Source organism: Schistocerca nitens, chromosome 7, assembly GCF_023898315.1.
Source record: "Schistocerca nitens isolate TAMUIC-IGC-003100 chromosome 7, iqSchNite1.1, whole genome shotgun sequence".
Lineage (NCBI taxonomy): Eukaryota > Metazoa > Arthropoda > Insecta > Orthoptera > Acrididae > Schistocerca > Schistocerca nitens.
The window spans coordinates 381,324,457-381,351,966 of NC_064620.1; the positions used below are offsets into that span (position 1 = coordinate 381,324,457).

The following is a 27,510-nucleotide window of genomic DNA, read 5'->3' on the forward strand; positions in this document are numbered from 1 at the left end:
TACTAGAAAATGTTGTCATTTTCAAATAATTTGAAGCATTTGTGCAAATGTGAATTTCACTCTAGTGTCTACATGGGAGCTAATGGGGAAGACAGATAACCATCATGTAATTGCTGGATCAATATTGGCATACATATATGGAAACCAGGTTGAAAACATCACAAAAACTCTATTGACAAAACACTATCACAACACTCATTAATAATTCTACTGGTAGCAACACCATTGCAGTTACAGTTTACAAATATTCATAGGTGATGAATCTCATTTTGCAAAATGACATCGCAGTAACTGAAGGACATTATCACTATTTCCAAATAATCTTCTTCACAAATACTGGTACAACTTAAATACCAATAGCATATAAAATATAAAACATTATAAAATTTTGTTAAACTCACTCATTACACTTTAAAGACTTGGCTGTTTCAGAGCTGCTGGCACTTTCGGTGCTTTTGGAAGGCTCCACAGAATTTTCAGTACTATCACCAATAGGTGCTGTATCTATCACAGAAGGCAGTGTTGTCTCCATTGCATCAGTGGTGGCTTCAGAAGAAGAAAATGGAATGGATTCATCTGCATGAGCAAGCAACCTGCAACCACCAGAAGTTAACCTTCAATTACTTCAGTAAACAATCCTAGACCTACTGAGCCATCAGTCTTCTATGAGAAGGTAAAACAAAAAACTTAAATGGAAAACAAGACAAATTAATATTAATAAATTAAATTTAATGTAACTTTGGTGACAAGTTTCTCTACAGTCTTCAAATTCACAACTTTGTGTTTCTGGTTTATTCAGTCATCATTCCACTATAAGGTACGTATATAAGTATACATTCAGTATTAGCAACAAAGGAGTGAGAAGAAGATGAAACTTGTCATTTGTTGCCCAAAATGACCAACAGTTTCTTTTACACAGAACATGTATTTTTTCAATATCTTCTTAGATGGCACAAATCTGGGTGTGACTGGAGCCAAGTGTGAAATGTGCAACACAATACATTAACAAAAACTTTTACGTATCTTGAATTTCTTTTATTTTAATTTTAATCTGTATTTGAAAATCCAAAATTCATTCACTTTTAGTAGTTTCAAAATTTAAATTCAGCCATTATTCATTTGGCTTCACTGTGCCCAGTACATGTATACATTATTTAAAAATATGCTGTGCATCAATAATTCTCAATAATAAAGACAAATTCACAACCCAACAGATGAGTGAAACAGATGGATATAGAAAAACAGTATTAAGCTCTAACAAGTGGAACAATAATCGTGAAGCGCTGTACCATATTCAATAGGTGGAAAAAAGATTTAATCTTCAGAGAAGGACTGTGGTAATGTGCACCACACAGCATTGTGCAACACTAGAAATGATAAACTGGATTCTGATGGGTTTGAGATGGCCTGCTCACCACGAATTCCTCTCCTGTGCCAACAGTTTCACACCAGAGAAGCACTTGTACCCTATTTTCTCAATTACTTGCTGGATGTATTCCAATCTCTGTCTTCCCCTACTGTTTTTACCCTCTACAGCTCCCTCGAATACCATGGAGGTTATTCCCTGTTGTGTTTGCACAAGTCCTATCATCCTGTCACTTCTTCATGTCAGTGTTTTCCATATATACCTTCCTCATCGATTCTGTGGAAAACCTCGTCATTTCTTACCTTACTGGTCCATTTAATTTTCAGCATTCCTCTGTAGCATCTCACCTCAAATGCTTTGATTCTCTTCTGTTCCAGTTTTCCCACAACCCATGTTTCATTACCATAGGATACTGTGCTCCAGATGTACGAACTCAGCAATTTCTTCCTCAAATTAAGGTCTATTTTTGATACTAGTGAACTTCTCCTGGACAGGAATGCCCTCTTTGTCAGTGTTAGTATGGTTTTTATGTTCACTTTGTTTTGTCCATCATGGGTTATTTTGCTGCCTACATAGCAGAATTCCTAAACTTCATCTACTTCGTAATTTCCAATTCCAATATTACGTTTCTCGTTGTTTTCATTTCTTTTGTCTTTCTTTGAATTACTCTCAATCCACATTCTGTATTCATTAGATTGCTCATTCCATTCAACACATCCTATAATGCTTGATTCACTGAGGATAGCAATGTCATCTTATCACTGATATCCTTTCACCTTGAATTTTAATCCCACTCTTGAACTTTTATTTCCGTCACTGCTTCCTCTATATACACAGTTAACAGTAGGGGTGGAAAGCTACATCCCTTTCTTTCATCCTTTTTAATCTGAGCACTTTCTTCTTGGTCCTTCAGTCTTGTTGTCCCCTCTCTGTTCTTGCACATATTGTATATTACCTGCTTTTTCCTACAGCTTACCCTTCTTTTTCTCAGAATTTCAAATGTCTTGCACCATTTTACATGGTCAAACACTTTCTCCAGGTTGACAAATCCTATGAATGTGTCTCGATTTTTCTTCAATCTCATTTCCATTATCAACTGCATCAGAACTGCCTCTATGGTACTTTTGCCTTTCCTAAAGCCAAATTGACCATCATCTAAGAGATCCACAATTTCCTTTTCCACTCTTCTATATATTACCCTTGTCTGCAACTGGATGCATGAGCTGTTCAGCTCACTGTGCAGTAATTCTTGCACTTGTTGGCTCTTGCTATCTTCAGAACTTCCTCCAATGATTTTAGATGGAATGTTATCTATTACTTTCGCCTTATTTGATCTAGAGTCGCCCAAAGCTCTTTCAAATTCTCGCTATAATACTGGATCACCTACCTCTTCCCTGATGGCTCCTGTTTCTTCTTCTAGCATGTCATCAGACATGTCCTCCTCCTCCTCATAGAGGCCTTGTACTCTTTCTACCTATGCACTTTCTCCTCTGCATTCAACAGTGGAATTCCCATTGCACTCTTAATGTTACCACCATTCCTTTTAATTTCACCAAAGTTTGATTTGACTTTTCTACACTGATGGAAAAAACTGCAGTACCAAAAAATAATTAAGGCAGAGTAATAAAATTTCAGAAATTAATTTGACTAGGTAAATGTGAGGTAAGCCATTGAAAATGTGAAATGCTGATACATTAATAACTGGTGTAACAACCTGTTGAATGCAAGCATGCAAAAGTGCATTCCTCGTGTTGAACAGGTGCCGGATGTTAGTTTGTGGGATGGAGTTCTACGCCTGTTGCACTTTATGTCAGTCAATAAAGGATGGTTAATGCTGTCTGTGGATGTAGGGTGGATACTCAAATTTGGGGGGAAAAAAAGGTCCCTGTGAATTCCGGGTGAGAGGAGGAAGGTGGTGTCAAAATGCTGCTGATAAATTCTTAGTGAATGGATTTGAGGGGGGAGGGGAGCACACCACAATAATGACTATTTTCCTCTCAGCTGAGCCATATACCAACCATAGGGAGTTTAACAGCAGTTTTTAAACATTGTTAATTTACATGGAATAATATTCATATAATGAATACATTTTGAAACATTATGTATTTTAAAATTTGTGAATTTAAACTCAATAAAATTAAATTTCAATCCTAGGTTAATAATGCGGAATACCCTGAGATTTCCCTGGTTTTTCCAGGTAAAATGTAATTCCCTGAGAACTCCATGCTCTCCAGAAGAATAGCCAGCCTGTGGATGACGCTTTAATTGTTGTCTGATGATGTCCCATATTGTTCGACTGGAGACAGATATGGCAGACACGCAGGCCATGATTAAGCAGGTCAAATCAACATGTGGGCGCTACAGAACATGTTGGGTAACAACAGTGGTATGTGGGTGAGTGTTATCCTACTGGAAAGCACCACCTGGAATGCTGTTCACGAATGGGAGGCAGCATAACAGGTTGAATCACCAGACAGACATACAGTTTTGCTGTCGGGGTCACTGGCACCGAGGCAGAACCAGATTTCATCAGGGAACGCGACAGATGTCCAACCTGCCCTCCAATGAGCTCTTGCTTGACACCACTGAAGTTGCACATGAAACTGGTTTGGGATCAGTGGAATGCAAACTACAGGACTCCTGGCTGAGCTGTCCTTGAAGTAACTGATTTTTAACAGTTTGTTGTGTCACTGTGGTGCCAAATGCTGATCAAATTACTGCTGCAGATGCAGCACGATGCACCAGACCCACAGGCCGATTACAGTGGTCTTCCCTGTTGCTAGTGCCATTTGGTCACCTGGAGACCAGCTGCAATATCGCAGAAGCGCATCCAGCATCTTGTAGCCCTATTACACTATGTCATTCAAACTTATAGTGAGGTAGTCTTTGTTGCCTTAAAGGCACTCTTGACTAACATTGACGCATCACATTCGGTCTCAATGGTAACTAATGCTCACAACTGTTACATCATGTATTTAAAGCAAATATGATCTGCTTCCTCGTAGTTCCGCTATTAGTGCCACTCTTATTTGACTGAATAGATGTCATCTTTCAGATTTACAAACATACCTACCACCTTTCGTTTATGTCACACAACTCTTTCTTGGTGTTGTGATTACTTTTCCCGTCAATGTATATGCCTAGTCAAAAGCCAACAATCATTTCTTTCTTGATTCCCTCACGTTTTTCATGCAACCATTTCGCCTTGGCTTCCCTGCACTTCCTGTATGTTTAATTCCCAAGTAAGCTGTATTTTTGTATTCCTGAAGTTCCCTGAACATTTTAGTACTTCCTTCTTTCATCGATTAGCTGAAGTGCTTTTTCTGTTACCCATGGTTTCTTTGCATTGTACCTACGTCCTTCTTTCCAGCTTCTGTGATTGTCCTTTTTAGAGATGTCCATTCCTATTCAGTTACTGCCTACTAAGCTGCTTATTATCAAAGTATCTACAGCCCCAGAGTTACTTCATGCATATCTCTTGAGCCCCACTTCTTGGTGCATATACACTCCTGGAAATGGAAAAAAGAACACATTGACACCGGTGTGTCAGACCCACCATACTTGCTCCGGACACTGCGAGAGGGCTGTACAAGCAATGATCACACGCACGGCACAGCGGACACACCAGGAACCGCGGTGTTGGCCGTCGAATGGCGCTAGCTGCGCAGCATTTGTGCACCGCCGCCGTCAGTGTCAGCCAGTTTGCCGTGGCATACGGAGCTCCACCGCAGTCTTTAACACTGGTAGCATGCCGCGACAGCGTGGACGTGAACCGTATGTGCAGTTGACGGACTTTGAGCGAGGGCGTATAGTGGGCATGCGGGAGGCCGGGTGGACGTACCGCCGAATTGCTCCACACGTGGGGCGTGAGGTCTCCACAGTACATCGATGTTGTCGCCAGTGGTCGGCGGAAGGTGCACGTGCCCGTCAACCTGGGACCGGACCGCAGCGACGCACGGATGCACGCCAAGAACGTAGGATCCTACGCAGTGCCGTAGGGGACCGCACTGCCACTTCCCAGCAAATTAGGGACACTGTTGCTCCTGGGGTATCGGCGAGGACCATTCACAACCGTCTCCATGAAGCTGGGCTACGGTCCCGCACACCGTTAGGCCGTCTTCCGCTCACGCCCCAACATCGTGCAGCCCGCCTCCAGTGGTGTCGCGACAGGCGTGAATGGAGGGACGAATGGAGACGTGTCGTCTTCAGCGTCGCTTCTGCCTTGGTGCCAATGATGGTCGTATGCATGTTTGGCGCCGTGCAGGTGAGCGCCACAATCAGGACTGCATACGACCGAGGCACACGGGGCCAACACCTGGCATCATGGTGTGGGGAGCGATCTCCTACACTGGCCGTACACCACTGGTGATCGTCGAGGGGACACTGAATAGTGCACGGTACATCCAAACCGTCATCGACCCCATCGTTCTACCATTCCTAGACCGGCAAGGGAACTTGCTGTTCCAACAGGACAATGCACGTCCGCATGTATCCCGTGCCACCCAACGTGCTCTAGAAGGTGTAAGTCAACTACCCTGGCCAGCAAGATCTCCGGATCTGTCCCCCATTGAGCATGTTTGGGACTGGATGAAGCGTCGTCTCACGTGGTCTGCACGTCCAGCACGAACGCTGGTCCAACTGAGGCACCAGGTGGAAATGGCATGGCAAGCCGTTCCACAGGACTACATCCAGCATCTCTACGATCGTCTCCATGGGAGAATAGCAGCCTGCATTGCTGCGAAAGGTGGATATACACTGTACTAGTGCCGACATTGTGCATGCTCTGTTGCCTGTGTCTATGTGCCTGTGGTTCTGTCAGTGTGATCATGTGATGTATCTGACCCCAGGAATGTGTCAATAAAGTTTCCCCTTCCTGGGACAATGAATTCACGGTGTTCTTATTTCAATTTCCAGGAGTGTATTCTTCCTGATTAGTCCCTTAAACTTGAGCCTACTCTTCATTGTTACTAAATTGTGATCTGAGTCTACGTCTACTCCCCACATATCTCAAAACAATTCGTTAAAATTACAGTGATGATATTCCAACTGCTAACACGCTTGTACTTACTATGGCTGAGATGGAATGAACAGCTGTAGAGCTTTCTATGAGGATAAATGGCTGTGGTTGCTTACACTTGCTTCAATCAGCTAACGGGAAGAGGTAATGTTGACTGTTTTATGTATGAGGCGGAACTATGGGCCTCATGGAAAACGGGTGACTCGGCCGAGTCACGCAATTTGACTCTTAGTCGGATCACAAGGGGTGGCCACTATTGCACGCGTAGATCACGTAGACTGACGTGAGGATCAATGAACTACATTTGACAGGATGTGCCTGGAACATCTTAGGTGATTAGAGGTTAGTAGACAGGAATACAGCTTTAATTCAGCATCAGTAATGAACATCGACCTTGACTTTGTACAATAATATTTACTAGTGCAGTTATAAACTGAAATGCGAATACTCCTTTACAATTCTGATTGCTTCACACATATAGATCAATTGGCAATGCATGAACTGTATGTGGTGCCGGGTTAGGTCGTAGCTACTGACTTAGCCGAAGGCTATGCTAACTAGCGTGTCTGCAAATGAGATCTCTGAAGCTGTAACAAGTGAACCATTCTTATTAATGTCGGCTGTAGAACAGGGCAGTGCACTAGCTTGTCTCGTAAGACCAGTCGAGTGGTGGCGCTCGGTCTGCTAGTGTCGACAGTGGTGACTCGCAGGTCCGATGTGTACTGACTGACTGCAGCCGATTTGAAGCCTACAATCTATCCAGTGTGGTGCCTTGCAGTGACACCACAGACTGCATGGCTGGAGCTGATGTATGATCTAGACCGGATGTTCCTGTCCGGCTATGAATTCAAACATATTTTTCCCACTATTGCCAAGCATCCATGTTTTTAGTGTTCCAACGAACCACTCGATTACTAAATTTGATAGTGGGTGGAACATAGCAAGGGTCAGATGCTCGATGCCATCAGACTGACAGAATGACTGAAATGGAGATGCCATAAATTGAAGGCCATTGTTGGAGACAGTTGTGGTGCGTGCCTCATCTGTGGTGGAGAGAAAGAATGAGGCGAGGACTGTACTCAACATTTCTGTAGTATTTATATATATACGTTATGCAATGTGCTTGCAGCTGTTACGCAACAATTTTACTATGATGTTGTCCAGTGCATTGGTAATTTTCAAGTTTGTAACCAGTTTGATTCTGTATTTATCATAGCAGAAAACCAGGCTGACATACATCATGATGTGTCGTGACAACTGAGCCTCCTTTTGCAGTTGTTCTGACTTGATCTCACTTCCTGATCATCAGGACTTCACACTATTAACTTCCCCAAAGAGTAATAAACAATTGTACAACATAATAAAAGATGTCAGATTTAACTTGAGGACCAGTGGAATGAGCATATTTTAAATGCATCTCCAACTTGTCATTGTTTTTTAGGACCATACATGCTCACACTGCAAAACCAAATTTAGTTTTTCAGGGTTTTCTTTCTTTTTTGAAAAAATCTTCAACTTTGCCTTCAATTTGTAAACTATTGGAGAGCAGTAGGAAAATCAAATTTTATTATCTTTTATATTCTGAATCTTTCTATTGGTCAGTTATTATTTGCAAGGTCTCAGGTTCATCCTGTTATTACTTCTGAAGACATAAAAAAATTAAACTTCCCTTTTTCTTTCTGTTTTTCTTACCCCCCTCTCCCCACCTCTCCCCCGGTCAACTTTGCTCCAAATTACTCACATGGAAAATTGCTCAACGGCAAGGTGGCTTTTTTAAGGAAATATTTCCGAGATATTACGTCTAAAAGTCGCAGAAAACTCAGGGTGTACTTTAAATAGTTGTACTATGGAATGACTATATATCTGGGAGTATTATATCGGCGAAAGTAAAGATTTACCATTGTTCATTGGGAACATGTGCGAACATTCAAACAAAATTTCAGCACAATCTTTGATGGACATGCGGTATTTTTTTCCAAAACTAGACCACTTAGCATGGAATGGCCCAGTACCTACTTTATCATCGGTGTAAGTGCATGCACGTATCCATTCCTGACGGGCAATGTCTCTGATTTCAGCTTGAAATTATGTTTGCAATAACTACATACTGCTTCATTTTTTGGAAGACCGGTGACAGTGTTGCTCCAGCCGAAGGCCAATTTAGGCACTGTTAATAGAATATGCAGCCTTTTGACACTGCATGATTTGACCATGGACTGGAGCAAGTGTGTCACCAGTTGCTCACAAATGAAGCAGAGTATTGGCACTGCAGATTTGCTCAAAGGTCCGTCATCTTTTAGGGAAGCACATGGGACAGCAATATTTCTGCTTCCAACATTTTGGCTGATAACTGTAGTCATCTTCAAGGTGAGCCAGTGACAATTAAAACCACATGACACAAAGATATACTGTGGAGTAAATGCTCATGTTCAGAGAAAAGACATTTAGGACAACAAAAAAAAATCATTTATAGCCTACATAAAACTTAATGCTTCTAAGAATAAAGTGTAGCAAGCACTGAGCCAACGAAGCCACAACAGTTATAAATTATGTAATTATTAAAATGAATGGCACGTGTTAGAATGTCAGGCATTGAAGACTCAGAGAAACAGTTCGTCTGAGAGCAGAAACATGAAATGAAGGTTTTTTATGATTTTTGAGCTAGAAACTCTCGTCTTGGTTGAGCAGTTTGGCTGCTAACTGTCTACTCTCTCCTGGGGTATTGCTAAGTGGAATGGAATCCTTACTGGATAGGATTGACAGAGGACATCGAAATAGTTCATTGAAGGGCAGCTCATTTCATTTTATCATGGAATTGAGGAGCCAGAGTTAAGATATGATAAGTGTGTTGGAGTGGCAGTCATTAATACAAAGGTATTTTTCATTGCAGCAATGTGTTTTCATGAAATTTCAATCGCAAACTTTTTCCCTCAAAAGCAAAAATATTTTGATTGATCTCGCCTCCATAGGAAGCATTGGCCATCATAATAAAATAAGATAAATCAGACCACACAAGGAAAGATTTTGGTGTTCATTTCTCTCACATGCTATTTAAGAGTGGAATGGCTGAGAAAAAGTCTGAAAGTTGTTCTGTAAATTATTGTCAAGTATGTAATTGTATCTAGCAGAGTAGTGATGTGGATATGAATGCACATACCATGACACGCCAACCTGTGCTGTTAAAAGTTCAAACTATAATTAGAAGAACTGACATTCCAAAAATATAACAGAATAATTGCCCCTGAAAGATCTTTGAAAATCCCCTCACATGGTCATTGATATGTAGTTTCCGATGTAAACACTTTCCTGCAATATTTCCTTCCACTACTACACTCGCATGTGAGCAGTTCGGCATTATAATGTGGCTTTAAGTGAAGTCGATTTTTAATACTGCATAAATATTGTAAAACATTCAAAGTGACTACACTCAGCCATAACTTTGTGACATCCCATGTAGCATAGAATTGTACAGAGGTCGTATAGAATCCAGAAATGTATTTAGGCCATACTGAGTCTACGTGATGCAGCTTATAACGTGTTTTTAGTTGTCACTGATACAGAGAACTTGTTTGTTCTCCCCCCTTCTCTCTCCTGCACTACCACCACAATGCCCCCCCCCCCCCCCCCCCCCCAGTCAAGTATTGCATGTACTTGTTTGATCTTTCCTCTAATTTTAAATTGGTATCCCTTTTGCATTTCTAATATTAACATGCTTGTATTTCCTTTTCGAGAAATCACAGTACCGCATGCAAAATTAATGTGTCCTAATGGCTTTTTCTTTATCAATTTCTTTCCTGTCTTCAAGCCATTGTGCTTTTTATTTTGGTTCCAAACAGCTTGCCCTGCTTATGTTTTGCATCCAAAGTATTTTTGTATATCCTTGTTTCATTTATAAGCTAACGTATTTCTTCTTCAGGTCTTTTTTATTCCTGCCTTCCTTGCCTATATCTTGGCTGCTCGTAAATTAATTATTTTCTGTTGTAGTGTATCCTCCCTATGTATCACTGAATTACTATCTCAGCTTTTAGTTGCCTGTAAATACTAATTCCTCTAATTATTTTCTAACTTATTATTTATAATGTGATTCTTCTTTTCATTTCTTCTTTTGTTCTTCAACTTATGTTTCACTGTTACTGTCTCATATACATCATGATTTCCTAACATATTATGTAACCTGTGATCTTCAAGAACATATTTTCATGTAACTTTGACTTGTGTGTCTGCTATAAGAAATTTGCATGTAATGGAAAATATGAAAACCTCACTACTTTTCACTTCTACCAAGTAATTTGTTTATTCTAGTGACACTGTTATGCCTATTTTCATCTAACAATATTGTCATTTGATTTATATTTTCTTTTACTATTTCATCAATTGATTAATTTAGTCACTTATTTTATTTGTATTTCCATCATCTTTTACGACTTTGCTTATAAAGCATGGCAGTTCTGGCTACTGTTCTGACAATAATTATTCTACCATTAAGTTCACCTGCGGTTTAGGGGCAGTGTCTTTGACTGGTAATCAAAACATTGTGGGCCCTACGTTAGAACCTTGCCTTTCAAAATTTTGAATGAAAGTCATCAGCAATGGCGGCCATGGCCTTCTGGCTTATAAAGTCACCCTTTTTCTGCCATCGGCCTTGTCAAAGAGGGCGGAGGAGCAGACAGAGGTTTAGGGTACCCTCTGGGTCTTATGGTAGGAAACTGCCTCTAAAAGATGGAAAATTCAGGAATGATCAACAGCACGAGGATGCAAAAGACAATGGGAACCACTGCATTAAAGAGAACAGGGTGTACCCCCTGGACATGAGGCCTGTAATTGAAAAGTGTCGTGATGATCTCTTCGTTGTCAAAAGATTTCAGGCGAGTCCCCCAATCAGATCTCCAGGAAGGGACTGCCAAGGAGGTGACCATGAGGAAGATTGAATAATGAACAGAAGGACAACATTCTACAAGTCAGGGCATGGAATGTCATATGTTTGGAAAATCTGAAGAGGCCAATGTTGAGTATCAATCTAGATATAGTGGATGTCAGTGAAGTAAAATGGGAAGAAGATAAGGATTTCTGGTCAGAAAAGTATAGGGTAATATAAACAGCAGCAGAATATAGTATTACAGGAGTGGGTTTCATAATGTATAGGAAGCTAGGGCAGAGGCAGTTACTTTAACTTACTTCAGTGATAGAGCTGTTCTCATCAGAATCAGCAGCAAAGCAACACCAACAACAATCGTTCAGATACACATGCTGACACCACAAGCAGAATATGAGGAGATAGAAAAGTATATGAGGATATTGAAAGGGTAAGTCAGTGCATAAATGCTGTTGAAAATCTAATAATCATCTGTGATTAGAATGCCATTATAAGGAAGGAGTTTTCGTTAGGTGTTATTGCTTTATTGTCTGTAGTGTGGTAAGATGTTTGATTTGTGTGTGTGTGTGTGTGTGTGGGGGGGGGGGGCTGACCAACCTAGTTTGCAGCACCGGAATTTGTTGGTGGTAAGGTTTTATTTATTTATTTTTTTTTTCCTTCTCGAGTTGTGATGTTTTGAGTATTTACAGTGTACTGAATGTGTTTTAATTTATGCAGGGATTTTTGAGGTTGTGGTTTTGGTTTTATTTTTCGTAGTTGTAGATGGTGTTTTGGTATCATCATCATATGTGGTTGACCTATATAGGTCAAGGGAAATGTCCGATTCCAATTTTCATAATTTTATTTGAAGGTATTGGTGTTTTGGTATTGTTATCTGTGGCTCACCTATAAAGGTCATGGGAGGTGTCCGATTCCTGCAGATTTTGTAGGTGTGGCGGAATGTAATTTTTTTCCCCTTTTCTTTTTGTTCGTCATTTTTTGTTTTGGGATCATGGTGTGGTTCTTTTTACTATTGTATTTAGTTTGTCCTCACCCTAAAACCCCCATTTTCCCACAGTTGTCCCATTAGTTTGAATGAATTTTTGGAGGGAGATGTTATTGTCTACTTTCTACGTATTTTCGTGTTTGTTGCTGTGTGTATGAAGTGACGTCATAGACGCCATATTGGAGACGCTTAGAATAGCCATTTCTGCCATATTGATGACATCATGGGTCAAAGCAGACGTATGGAATCGGACACTTCTGTATTCCCAAAAATTGCAATCATTGTTGCACTTGAAACTAGTGAAATGGAGCAGCATAGAGCAAGCAAGCAATATCCTGATTGTTTTTATTATAAACAATTGATCAATGAAATGAAGGGAAACATTATAATATGTGTCAGAAAATAAAGTCTTTGGAGCCGATCCTACAAAATTAAGCAAGATTTTTGAGTTTCAGGAAAACTGGCAAAAGCAATAAGGAAGCTAAAGGTGGAAAAAGAAATACTGGTACACAAAAAAGTAAGTGTGAATATACGCTTACAGAAAACATAACGTAAATTACAGAACTTTTTGGTGATTAAGAATGTAATTGAATTTTTTACAGGCAAAAAAGACTATTTTTATTTGAGTAGACAGAAAAAAGTATTGAACAATTTGAAAATAATGACTGATGCTTAGGGAAACAAAAACTGACCTGAAGTCAGATTTTCAAAGTTCTATGGGTGGTGTCCAAATTGTTGTGTTACTGTATTGCATCACATTCAATCAGCTGGTGAGCACCTAATTTTGGTGGACATCCCAAGATAACAAGTGTAATCACCTGTAGTTTGGAATTCAAAAGGCTGTATGCTCATCACTGTGAAGAATGGCTAAGAATGGTGTCTCTTAAAAAATTCAGAAAGGTGAATTCAAACTTGAAAATACTGATCCCACAGATATAATTCAATTCAAACAATGGTTGCACAATGACCAGGACACACTCGAAGCCACACAACTGGTGTGGAAGGAATTTACTGAAGACTTAGTAGCAGTTTAGGCCCTTTCTAACCATTGCTACATTGTTAAAAAACAAAGCCAGCAGTAAATGGTAAAAGATGAACTAAAACTGCACGTGTTGTTTATATTGACAGAACTGCCGAAAAGTACTGCTTTATTTTATTATTTGAAAGATTAAAACCTTCTTCAGGCTGAACTTTATTTATGTTGATTGTTCATGGGGGGAAGGAAGGGGGGGTGGGAAAGAGTTGTTTGAAGTTACGGCCAGAAATGAACTGATGGTTTGGTCTCTATACCAGCTCCAGTTGCAGCAGTTCGTATCATTTCTGCCTGTAGCTGACTAGGGCAAGTATAAGCAACCAAAGCCACAACAAGCCTGCCTCTCAGACTGCCTCCTGACATCGGTATGATCTCTGGTCCCAGAAGTGCTTATAGTGATGGAGGAGGGATGGAGGTTGACGATAGCCAGCAATGGGAGCTAACTTCTAAGCCACTTCCTCATGAATTGAACACAGCGATGGTAATGAATCCATATAGCAGTGAGCTGTCACTTGATATGGAGTTGCTGTCACGTCTTTGTTTGAAGCAATTGTATAACGATTGGAATTCATGGTGATTTACGGTGCTATATGACAAGTTCGTTTACTTGGATAGAAGCATATGTGGCCTGAAGATGGCATAATGAAATGCTGAAACTGCTTGCTTTCATTATAAAATATAATAATATCTTAAAGTACATGGCTGTTGGCAAATTTAATTGACACTGACAATTTGATACAGTGCTCAACTAGTGCTGTTTATAGTTCGCACTCTTTTCGTAGCCTTTCTAGACTGATCTACACTTCTACGTCCTTGCTCTGTTTTGGATTCTGTTTATAGCCAGCCATTTATTATGTGAACTCAGTTGTCACCAAACACTTGTTACTGTCATTTATTCCACCAGTTTACCATGTACTGTTTCATACTGAATCTTACCCTACCTATGCTGAGTAGGACAGAAAAAAAGACAAATAAAAATTAATGTTCTCCACAAATAATGAGCACTGAATGGGATCCATTCCTGTGGGTGAAATGCTATCACAGTAAGTGAAGCTGTTTTCAGCCTGAATGCTGGCTTGAACACTGCAATTATTCACTAGCCATAGTTTTATTGGGATAAAAAATTGTCAGAGTTGAAAGGAAAAATCCTAAGTGTGATTGCACCTTTAAATTTGTAATCTGGCACAAGTCCACAGAGCAACACACCCCCCTATCTCTTAAAATTTAGTCACATTTAAAACACTACAATGAGGAAAATCATTTTCTTGTATATAAAGATTAGATGGGGCACTGTTTAATCTACAGCACTCTTATTATCTGAACTCCAGTTATCAGGATCACCAATTGTCCAGATCGCTATGGGGAAAGTGAAATTTGTACTGCCTGACTAAAATCATTGGTTTCATTTGACAGTTATTACAGTATACAGAACAATGTACATTTCTTTGCCATTCTAAAATCAATCCACAGCAAAAGTATTAAAAGACAAAACTCTTTCAGTGAACAATGAATACAGTATGCGCATTGTTGTATTTTATAGTGCCTGTCATTCAGTATGGCCTACATCAGTCTGCGTCGTGACCTAAATATATACACTGATTTGTTGTTGTCTTTTGCCCATTTTATGTGTGTGTGACACAAAATAAAAGTCCTAGAACAATTAGACAAAGGCATGAGTGGTAAGCAGTTGCTGAGATGTTTAGTGTGGGAACAACAACAAACTTTGTGTCTGTCACTGAGAATGAACATGGGAATTTGTCAAGAAAAGCAATGAAAACAGCACAAAACAAAGAGCTGGAAGGGACCATATTCAAATGGTTTTTGCAGCAGAGAGTACTGGAAAACCTTCTTTCAAGGACTGTCTGCAAAAAAGCAAAACATTTAGCTAAGAAAATTGACGGCAAGGGATGAGGTCTGTGAGTTGGATTTAACTAGTGAAAAATTACCAGCTGACTCAAAGCTGCAGAAAATTTTATCGAAAAATTCAATACTGAAGCAGAATCTTATGACCCTGAATTTTTATACAGCACAGATGAGACAGGCCTTATTTGGAACACTTTGAAACAATTTTAGCTTCTAAAAGAGAAACTACAGCTCCTGCCCATAAGGTTAGTAAAGACCATGTTACCGCGCAGAGCTGTGCCAACTCTACAGGAAACCACAAAACACCCTTTCTGTTGACAGGTTTTAGTGAAAATCCTCGGGCTTCAAAAAATGTTAAAAAGCTTCCAATTTTTTACAAGAATCAACAAATGGCGTGAATGACTGTTACTTTGTTTCATTTTGCAAATTGTATGATTCAATTTTCATATCTGAAGTAAAAAAAATTACTGAAGGGAAAGAAGGCACTAAGGTGCTGTTAACTCTCAACAAGGCACCCACCCACACCACAGAGAGCCTTCTTGATAGAGAAACTCTCTTCCTACCACTAAACACAATGAGTTCACTGCAGCCAATGGGCCAATCAGTTATCAAAACTATGGAGTAACATTACAGAAGACAACTGTTGACGAAGCTTTTGATAGAAGATGGAAATGAAGAACATAGACAATGAAGAACATATTGCAGCTCATCATCAAAAACCAAATTTAAAAAAAAAAAAATGCTCTGATGTGGTGCAGACGTGCGAAATTTTGTGAAGACAACCATACTAAGAAGAGCGTGGAATAGATTGAAAGGTATTTAAAACAAAGATGAGGTACAGAAAGACAAATATGAAAAGAAGAAGCGTGAAAAGGAAGAAAGAGAACCGGTAGAGGATGAAATATCACTTGAGAACATACGATCTTTTTGAAAATACCTGAGCACTCCAATTGCCTTTACATATCTCTGCTTGTGTCTGTTATGTGCGGATGGATATGTGTGTGCGCGCACGAGTGTATACCTGTCCCTTTTCCCCCCCAAGGTAAGTCATTCCGCTTGCGGGATTGGAATGACTCCTTACCCTCTCCCTTAAAACCCACATCCTTTCATCTTTCCCTCTCCTTCCCTCTTTCCTGACGAAGCAACCGTGGGTTGCGAAAGCTTGATATTTGTGTGGGTGTTTTTTATTGTGTCTATCTACCAGCACTTTCCCGTTTGGTAAGTCACAGCATCTTTTTTAATATACTTTTCCCATGTGGAATGTTTCTTGACTTGTTTTCATGATTTATCCAATCATCCAGAAATTTAGTTACAAAGATGGATCTGATCTCGAGTCGTCCAGATAATGGGAGTCATATATATATAAAATAATGTCTTGGAAGGAAGAGCTGTAGATAAACTGGAAGGCATCCTGCTAACCAACACGTAAGGAATTGTCATAGGAGTTGATGCCTCATCAAGACTTTTTTTAAGTGTAAGAGTGCAGTGTCTGGTAACTGGTAAGGCAGGGTCAGACCATTGATGGATGAATGATTACTCTTGAACCCATTAAAAGGCAGCTTAGTTGCCGTTTCACTATAATGTTCAGAGCTTTTGAGTATTTTGCTACAAAATGGTTACTATACAGTTAGTGGGAGCAATATAATGGTTATGTGGGCATGTCCCATCATTGTCAGATTTAAGTGGGGTAATGAGAAGGGAAATAACCCTGTCTCTCACAGTAAGGCTATACCTGACAGTGAGGTGATGTCACACATTGCAATGGATTTTTATTTTTACTGATTGTTATGTTACATGCAGCAGACAAGGCCAAACCCAAGCCAAGTACAGAAAAAAGGCAGTTATGAACATTACTGGTGGAACTGAAGACTCATCAGCCTTCCAAAGTGCAGGATGCCAGCAGTGACTTGAGTGAAATGCTGAACAATATTTTCTCTTGCTAGTCTGGAGACATTAACCCCCCCCCCCATGATAGCATTAATATGTTAACTCCCCATGAAATATTCCTGGTCACATCCTAAATTTAGTGGAAGAGTGTATGACAATCAGCACTCTTGCTACAATCTTTTCTTGCACTACTTGGTCTTACTGCAATATTTTCCTTGTAAGGCCTGAAAGACTGAAATACTTTGTAGTTGGCCAGCTCATGAATCTACATAAAACTAAACCCCTTCCCCATTCTGTCCTTGAAATGGCACTAGACACTTCACCAGGAAACAGTCACTTTCTTGGTTGGTCTGAGGAGGAGGAATGGATGCTTTAGCAGTTTGGTGAACTGTGTTGATATTATGATCCATTTTTGCATACTGTTTGACACAAGTTAGGTGTACAGCAATTAGATTTCCCTACTAAGCAGCTTATATTTGGATGGTGATTAGCTGCCAGGTGTGCCCAGATTAGAAAGTGATGCATGGGCAGCAAATCTGTGACCACATCTCACTTAGCAATGTTGATGAAGGCTTGGAAGCCTGCACAGAGGTCAATGATAGAGAACGACTTCCTAGCTGTACTGAAAATGAGATTCCATCTGTATTCAAAAGATACAATATTCTGATAACAAAAAACTACACAGAGGAGAAACAGGAGGGGCAGCTGTGTTAAGTATAAAGAGTCACTTTGTCCGGGCAGCCTCATTTGGCAATACAAGAAACATGAAGTATCCTTACTTCACATATGCATTGTAACAGCAATAGCTTGGTGCCAGTGGGGAGAGCAACAAGCAGCATGAATCATGAAGATAGCTACTTTTCTTTCTGTAGAGAACAAAGGGATGAGCCTATTCCAAGTGACGAAGAGTTTAAATTTTGTTGAGATTTTACAGAATCTATCCAAGGTACCTGCATGAACTTCTGCCAAGTTTCATTTCCATCTGTAACTTGGTGTATGTTTAGGGTCATTTTAAAAGGGGATATTTCTTTGTATAAAAAAACCTTAAGTTTGGCAAGCTACTCTTTCTGACCTAACAGTGCCAGGAACCTGCAATTTGTGATCCTCAAAAAACTTTTTAGTGCAAAACACAGAAATAATTCAAGTGAAGATCAGAAAGCAAGGGTCAACAGAGGCATCTGATCCCACACGTTGGCTTTGACACATGACATGAGTGTTGTGGTGTGTGACGTCACGACGCTGTGAAGTTTAGCTTGTGAGGGTCACTTTTGTACATGTTGTGCTATGCTGTTGGTAGCGCTCTCTGGTGGTGTGTTTGTCAGATGCGTGTTTGGTTCTGTTGTGGGTTTAGTGTGTGCTTATGATGTGTTTGTAGGTGGTGTATAGTTGTGGTCGGTGGTGCTCTCTGGTGGTGTTTGTGGGTTGCGTGTCGTATTGGGTTCATTTGAGTTGTGGTCGTTGATAGGTTTTGTTGCGGTGATTACTGACTGTTTAGTGGAATATTTTGCAGTGAGTTGACTGTTTAGTTTTTGTTATTTCTAAGTTACCGAAGTGCCATTTTTGGTTTGTCATGTCTGAATTTTTTTGATTACTTTTGTTATGTCGTTGTTAGGTATGGATATGACCAACAAGATTAAGAGTTTTCATTTGTGGGGGATGATGAGCGACAGTCCAATGTCGCTGATAAAGTTTCTTCAGCTTTTTTGTCTTCTGGCCGAGTTGGTGAAACGTTCAGTCTGCGGAGAAAATATGAGGATAACCAAAGTTCCGGCATCTCGGACTATATGTGGAGGTGTCAGTGGGATGACGTATGGCGCTCCGTACGCCGAGGTTCCTGGTTTGAGAAGTCTAGGTTGGGCATGCGAGAAAATGTGTTGATGAGTTATCATTTTTGTTATCAATCTTCCCATAGTATTTGTGCGCATGAGGTGGGTGTGAGTGAGCGGATGGTGCTTGACTGGTATTCTTTTTGTTGTGAGATTTGTTCTGAACACATTAAATACGGTTTGGTTGGAGGAAGTATGGGAGGGGTAAGCCTGTAGTTGGCTTATGGGTGTGGGGGCTGTGTGTTCAGAATGTGTTTTTAGTGTTGCTGAACGGCATACAAAAAGGGAGTTAGTGGGTTTGATTCAGGAGTATGTAGAAAAGGGTAGCACTGTAGTTTCTGATGAGTTTTCTTCTTATAGTGGGTTGGGTCAGGAGGGTTACCAGCACTTGGTAGTTAACCACAACATCAAGTTAAAGAATTGAGAGCAGGGCCTGTACTAATACAATAGAGGGGTTTTGGGGGGCTGTTAAATCTGTTACTGAGAGGCAGAAGAGGTGATTTTCTAACCTCCAGTCTCATCTAGATGAGTACTGTTGGCGGAAGAGCGTTCCTGAGGGTTATTGTATTTTTAGGATTTTCTTAAGGGCTGTTAGTAAGATGTATAGGCCGAAGATTGTGGGTTAGTTAGGTTTGGGAGGGGGGGGGGGGGCTTGGGGAGCTGTGGCTCTGGGAAGGGGGTGGGGTTGGTAAGGTTTGGGGAGGTGGGTGGGTGGGGGGTTGTCATGGAATTTTTGATTTTGTTGTGGAGGATTTGTTTTGCTGCAGTTTTTTTAGTTGTGGGGTGTGATTGTGCCCTTTTTGTTTTTTGGATATTATTTGTTTCATGGTTTTTGATTTTGGGGGGAGGTGGGGGGAGGGGGTTTGGGTTGGGAATTTTATTTGGTTGTGGTTTATTCTGTTGGTGTGGTTTTGTGTGTGTGTGATTGTGGTGTCCGACCTAGGGGGCAGCACCGATGCTTTGTTGTGGGGAGTTGTTTCTTTTTTTGGTTTATTTTTTTGTCTGTTTAGGTGGTTTGTGGATTATGTGTGGGGGGGTTTTGTTGCTGGTATTGATGATTTGGTTTTGTATGTTGTTGTTGACCTGTGAATGTGAAGGGGAGTATTCGATTTCAATGTGTGGTTGTAGTTGTGGATGGTTTGGTATTGTGAGTTGTTGTTGACCTATATAGGTGAAGGGAAGTGTTCGATTCAGATTTTGTTGTTGTAGGTGGTTTTTTTGAGGTAGCAGTGATTGTGGAGGTGGTTGTAGTTTTAGGTTGTATGAATTGGTATCGGTAGTTTCTGTTGAGCTATGTAGGTCAAGGGAAGGGTTTGATTCCGATTTAGTTGTTGTAGGTGTTTTTTTTTTTTTTTTTTTTTTTTTTTAGGTAGGTGGTTGTTTTGGGATGTATGAACTGGTATCGGTAGTTTCTGTTGACCTATATGGGTCAAGGGAAGTGACTGATTCCAGTGGATATTGTTTTTAGTTGATTTTGGGAAGGTTGTGGTTGTTTTGTTTTATCGTTTTTCTTGTTTGGTTTAGAGTGGCGTGTGTTTGGTTTTAGTTTGTCCCCACCCAAAAACCCCCAATTTCCCCTGCTTGTCTCGTTAGTTTCATTATATTTTTGGAGGAATATGTGTTTGATGGTTTTTTGTGCTATTCTCACATTTGTTGATACGTTTATGTAATGACGTCATAGGTGCAATATGGGAGTTGTTGTGAATGGTCACTTCTGCCATATTAGTAACGACATGGGTCAAAGCAGATGGAATCGGATGCTTCCATTAACCCGAAAGCAATACTCAAGGCACAATCTCTATTCAAACATAATGAAAAACACTTCCGGAAAAAAAAACTTTCAGCTGACTTCAACAAGGAATAGTTTGTGAGTAAAAGGCATTGAAAACATGATTACTTCTCAGCATAGATCCTCTCTGTCTGTCAGAAAATTAGTGACAATTCAATGTGATATCAGCATCTAAAGTGACCAAAAGTACTGAATCTTGCCCATTTTTGACACCGCCCATCCCAAAATTGACATCTCTGATCTTATAACAGTTTGCATCTAGTGTCACTAGTTGGTGTGCAGCTGGTCGCTCGTTCAAACCCAACTACCTGCTATTATTTGACAGTTAGTACTTCTCGGTTCCGGGAGGCTACTGATATTTCTTATGCTTGTACTTGTTTATGTTTTCTGGAATATTCAATGTTTGTATAAAATCGCTGTGTTCTCCATCCAGAAGTTCAGTTCTGGCCTGGTACTAAGTTGGTGTTTGTAATAAATGTTCTTTTGTGCTAAGTGTTCTGCTTCAAAGATAACCCTGATTTCAGGTTTGGACTTGATTCTGATTACGACGTAACAGTATCAGAAATGTCTATTTTTATTTTGGAGTAATTTCAGATAGAATGCAAAAGTATGGGTTTTGTCAGCATATTTAAATATTGTTTGTTAATTAGGTTGCCACTAAATTATTGTTCCCCACTTTCTTTACAAAATGTGTTTGAAGTAATATTGTGCTGAATTATATTATGTTATAAGTTCAAAATTTCAAACTAGATTACTGCCCTGCAATGTAATGCTTTGAAAACCATCATAGTCACTACGCACACATTCCAAAGCTGACACTTGATGCAATGGCTGACAGGAGGACCACAAACGATTCTGTCATTTACGGCCTTTCCTATCATCCATTGTACCAAGTGAATTTGTCATGTGGAAATGAAATATCAATCAATTTCTTTCAACTATGATAAATTCTCAATTCTGCAGGCCATTTAACAGCGTCTTAAGTCTGCAAAGACTTAAAAGCTTTGAAAGAATTTCCTTTAAAGAACAAACAACAGATGAAGTGACTTATGATGATGATGCCCACATGTGCTTTCAGCATGAAGCACTGCTTTTACATAGGCCTGAATTTTTAAAAAGGTAACTCTTTTTGCATAAAAAGTCATGTACAATATGTCTATGCACAACTGATTTGGAAATAGCCAATAAGCTAAAATTTATGACACAGACTGATGATGTACAAGGTGAAAAGCTGTGTACATCAAGCAGAAAAGATTATTCCTCAAAGAAAACTCCAAGTTGGTAAGGCCAACATTTCCGAAGATATGGATGTGAGTTTGTTGTCTGTTGGAACATCACGACTGAAGTTCCAATGAACTGGTTTGAAAGATAAAAAAGGCTGTGGCAAACTGAAAGGCACAAGTTGCAGCTGCAATTGTTAATAATAATAATAATAAAGATGCGAAAATGGACTGACCTTGAAGCAAGAGTACTGGAGCAACCTTGTGCAAGCAAGCAATATGCTGATTACAACCAGTTGATCATCAAAATGATAGGAAATTTTAATATATTATTACAGAATTAAGGAAGAATTCTGATTTAGAGAGAATGATGATAAGTCAGGAAAGTTGAAGATGGAAAAAATGAACATAGGTATATCCAAAAATCAAGTGTGCAAACAGGCTTCTAGAAAACATAAGGCAAAATATTATGAAACTTTCAGGTGATTAAGAATTTATAGCAATTTGTTCAGACACAGTGAGCTGTCTACATTTTAGTAAAGGAAAGAAGTTAGGAAGCAAAAGGAGGCCTATTTGCCACTAACGATTTAAAGCTAATGTTTGTTGCTTTTTGAAACAGCAATCAGCCTGAGGTTGTTTATCAATTTTTTTTGGGTTACATCCAAATTGGTGTGTCATTGTATGTGCGTCACATTCAGTCAGTGTAAGTGTGTGTCCAACACATCAGAATGTAAAACTAATTTTTGTGCACAGCCCAGTAAAAAAATATGAGTCAGAAATACAGTTTGTAGTTTATGATGCCTGATTGCCGTCAATAATGGCTAGGAACAGAGCTTTGGTGTTCAGAATTGTAATAAAAAAGGTGTTAATTTTAAGACATACATGGTGACACATACAGGCAAAAAGTAGTTGTTGAACATTGTTGATATATTCAGGAGGCAATAACATGGTGAATATATTTGATGCAAATCTTTCTACAGGCAAACTGACAATTTGCGCTAACACACTATCATGTTTCCAGTGCCTTCTACTCACATCGATACCTTGTTGGAATGTGGCAAACATTTGTCACTGTAATATTTTCATGCAAGTTTAAGGGAAATTGTGCAATGGTAAATGTTTTCTGATCTTCATTTGTTTTATTTCTGTTTTCCGGGCGAGAAAGTTTTTCCAGGATGATTTATTACAGGTCCCTAACAGTAATGGGTCAGGAGTCACTGCTGGCCAAACTTGAGGATTTATTTATGTGTTTAAGGTTCCAAAGAAAATTGACCTTGTGAAAACAGCACTAGCATCTACAGCAAGTTACAAATGGAGCTGAAGCTCGGCAGAAGTTCAGTTCATTCAAATCCTGAAGCAGATTCTGAAGAAAGTTTTACCAAACTTTAACATTGTTGAGCAGGCACACTGGGTCACTTGATTTGAAATGATCCACAACCGCTTAGCAAAGGACCAACAGTATTTAAAATGTCTCTTCTAGATATGCAGATGCATGGATACTTTCTGTGTGTAGTGCCTTTATTCCTCAATATGTTACCCGAATTCAAAAATATTTCACTATGACAAGAGAGTAAATTCAGGGGCGACCTTTTTTTTTTTTGTCTTTCCCCAACTGCTGAGCCAGTGCTTAAAAGTTTAGCTGAGGGGCTTGTCGTTTCGCTCAACCACATCTCCAAGTCCAAAAACTTGAACGTCACATCACAATGCATCAGACATAACCAATTCATTGTGCCCTCATAGTTTTGAACAAGTTGTCTGTGATCTTTTGTCCTTAAATAATGTTTTCTAACTATAATGGAAAAAACCGTACACTGTGTTAACTTAAGTTGGGCAATTAGCTCCCTAGACTTGAACTGAAAGAAGTCAGGAGACTTTGTCTGGTAGTCATTTGTGTTACCTAGCTGATAGTACTGTGTGAAGTCACTTTTGACAGCTGTGTTACCATGCTCTACTTCACTTTATATTGTACTGTTACCTTTCCAGGTGATAAGTGAACACTGTTATTACAGTAAATAACTTAATTAAAATGTCAATACACAAGATGATTTCAGTTTTGATTACAAACAGCACCCCCCTCCCCCCCCCCCCCCCCCAAAATGCATTTGTTAGTGTAGTGCTAAATTATTTCCTTATCTAACTGTTGCAACAAGATGGTTGGAAAAAGTGCAACCTTTGCATCTTATTGTGTCTTTAGAGCGAAAACAATTTACAGTAAGAGAATGTATGCAATTGTTTGTGTGTCCAGAATTCATTGTTAAGTTGACGTTTACCAGGCTTTTGTGTACAGTGTATTTTTTTGTCACTGGCGCAAATGTCATGTCTGGAGGCTTAACAGCCTGATTCACTACCGGTCACTGCATGACTTCCTGACTGATTCATGTGTCATTACAAGTGATTTTGTTATATGCTAAATAAGGTATTACATTTATCAATGGCAATATTCAAAGCTTGCAATGTGATGATATTAAAATGAAACGAAATACCTGACAACGTTGCATAACGCCAAGAAATGTCAATCGTATAGTAGCATATTTTATAAAAGACATGCACTTTTCGCTACAAGTTATGCTGTGGAACCACTTGAAGTTTTCGTAGTTTATGCACGATATATCTATTACCACACATTTTTCGTGATAGTTTACATCGAAGTCACAAACACTGAGCTCCATTCTTACAGCTTTATCACGTACTAGTAACTCACCATTCCATTGCCGGCTCCACACCTTGATTTCCGGTAACCTCCAAAGCTCGTACCCTAAATTACACAAAAAAGAAAAGTATGTTTCAGTCGGTTCATTATTCCGTTCAAAAGAACTAATGGCAACTCATGGTACTCGATGTGTCCCAATCCTTCGTTGTTGTACACGATGAATAATCACATTATTCTTAAAGCTGAAGCTGGTCAAAAAGGGACACAATAATACTAACGCTTTTTCTTTCGGGAATCCCATATCAATTAACGTTTCAATGTCCTGGGTTGCCATTGCAATCCGATTTTTTAATATTTCTATTTAAATAAACAATGTCCACTTCTTTCCTCTCACGTTATATCAAACACATACAACCGTGAAGCACTACCAAAAATATTCGACTGTAAGATATTCCGCTTGCCTCTTTGTTTACGTCGCTTACCAAAGGTTATCTCTGAACCCTTTCGCGGACGCATTTTGTGTAGCAACCCAACGAAGATTATTTCGTTGCTGTCTCATTAGAAATATGATCAACTGACTAAATTTACATTTTGATGATTTTCTTTTTGTAACTGAGGACCAAAAACTATGATGGTGCATATATCACCACGACACCTTTTTGAGGTATTAAAACTGATGGTAAATGAATTTCCCTCTTATCTTTTGTATGCTGCTACGTGTTGCCATGACAAGTAAAAAAATAATGAACAGTCTTTCATGTTTTCATTTTATTTTTTACTTTATTCAAAAAATACTTGTTATCGGTATTAAAATTTACTTACGGCAATGTGAAAACGCCGGACTGGAAGCCGGCATTATGTGACTGCAGTACAAGCCTGGCTGCTCCGACAGATAAACAGCTGATGCTTGAGTGGAATATGATTGTTTATTAGTTGCTACAAAATTCATGTATTTTTCCTCATTTTGATCTCTTAGTTACCCATGTACACTAAACAAATTAGCGATTATACCAAAATGGCTGCCTGCAATTTAATGGAAAAAATATGGTCCTAATTACATTTAATTACATACACAGAAGTGCTTAACACCTTTCGCCTGACATCAAGAAAAAGTGTGATTGCTGTTTTTGTAACACATGTGTGTGACCAAATTGCAGAAGTATACTCAAGATTGAAGGGTAGTCAACATTTGTTGTAATGCACATGTTCAAGTTAAATGTTATTGTGCATCAAATGTTGAGAAATCTATTACGGTACTGAAACATTTTCCGCAAAATTAATACAACAAGACTATACAATATACTACTGGCCCATTGGAGATTACTTTAAATACATTTATACATATATTTTAAATTCAATTATTACTCTATGCCCATAAATTACTTCAATGTTGTATAATTTTTTGTTTAAACCAAATAAAAAACGTCTCTGGTTGTTTTCTTTTGCGACAGGAATGCCTTTAGTGTATAGTTTCCACTGAGACTAACACAAAGAAGAAACGTTTAACAGAAGAAAAGGTAGCATGCAAGGAAATATTTTTCAATTAGGATGGCTCCTAACTTGTGAAGGATGCAACCAATTTTAATAGCTTGCTATATGCCTGTGAGTGTGTGTCTATCATGTCAATTTAAGTTCTAGGTGTATGAATAGTCGTCTGTCTGTAGGAGCAGACTTATTCACTCCATCATTGAGTTTGTGATGGTAAATGCAAATGGCATCAGCTTTAGTGTTATTTAAAATATGGATGTCATTTGAAAAATTATTAAGAGACCCAGTATGCTTAATCTCTTTCCCACATTCTTGGGTGATTTGAGTGCAGAATACGGAAAAAGACATTAGAATTATAAATGATGTAAACCTGGAAACTGCTGTAAGTCTCTGTTTGAGTTTAACTGTTCTACCTTTACCGCATATTTACTTTATGGAGACTCGTTTTTGAATACCAGCATAATAGGAAAGGAACAGCAGATTATTTAAACAGTGACAATTATCACCATAATAATGTTGTTGTTGTTGTTGTTGTGGTCTCCAGTCCAAAGAATGCTTTGATCCAGCTCTCCACACTGCTCTATATTGTGCAAGCCTTTTAATCCCGAATAACGTAAACAATTTCGAGCTTGCTTACTGTATTTATCTCATTAACAGCATAAACTACATAAAGGAAAAGTAAATTCCAGCAGTAGATATAAAACAACAAGCGAAAAATAACAAAGAAAGCAAACAAAACGAGAATTAGGAAGCAATATGGGAGTAGACAAGCATAGCACAGTCTTAGCAGCCACTTTCAGAATGGTAGAACACACACACAGGAAGGTGTTCTCTGGAGCCAGGACGGTATGGTCAAGTTGTCAATATCTGGTCCAATACGTCAGTGCAGCCAGGCATTTTACTGACGCGAGACACTCCCCATCGTCTGATGCCAGAAACTGCTTTCACACAACACAGTCTGAATCCCTACAAAGCCTGAAAGCATGAAGAACTCAACGAGTTTAATCTTAACTCGCTGGTGGAACCTGAGCTTTATCAAAGTTAGCAAAAATAGAATGAATACAGCTTTCTTTTTTTTTGTGAGCTAGTGGTACCAGTCTACACAAATCGTGCCTCATTAAGTTATGTGTTCATATAAAAGAATGAAAAGGCTATATCATTGTAACTTCATTATCTGCAGAATATTTCTTAGTCCTCAGTTGATTTGTGTCATGTGTCTGTTTGCAGAAAATGTAGCTGCTGATCATAAGCCTAGGGTGGAAAAATTGGAGATGATGCACCTACAGCTACATCTGGATAATTACTCTGCAATTCACAATTAAATGCCTGGCAGAGAGCTCACCAAACCACCTTCAAGCTATTTCTCTACCATTCCACTTTCGAATACCTCGTGGGAAAAACGAACACTTAAATCTTTCCTTGCAAGTTCTGATTTATTCTTATTTTATTATGATAGTCATTCCATCCTACGAGGTCTGTTCGAAAAATTCCAAAACAATTGTACTCGTAATTT

The 27,510-nt window shown here is 39.2% G+C and overlaps 1 protein-coding gene across 1 annotated transcript in view; it reads right to left on the reverse strand.

The window, feature by feature from the left end:
• LOC126195074 (UBX domain-containing protein 1-like) overlaps positions 1–24,938 on the reverse strand; it is a 57,451-nt gene extending 32,513 nt beyond the window's left edge. Inside the window, exons 1-3 of the mRNA XM_049933531.1 lie at positions 24,788–24,938; positions 24,561–24,614; positions 402–593 (exon numbers count right to left, since the gene is read on the reverse strand). Coding sequence (XP_049789488.1) covers positions 402–593; positions 24,561–24,614; positions 24,788–24,843 — 302 coding nt within the window. The 5' untranslated portion in view covers positions 24,844–24,938. The remainder of the gene's footprint in view (positions 1–401; positions 594–24,560; positions 24,615–24,787) is intronic.
• Positions 24,939–27,510: the final 2,572 nt, after the last annotated feature.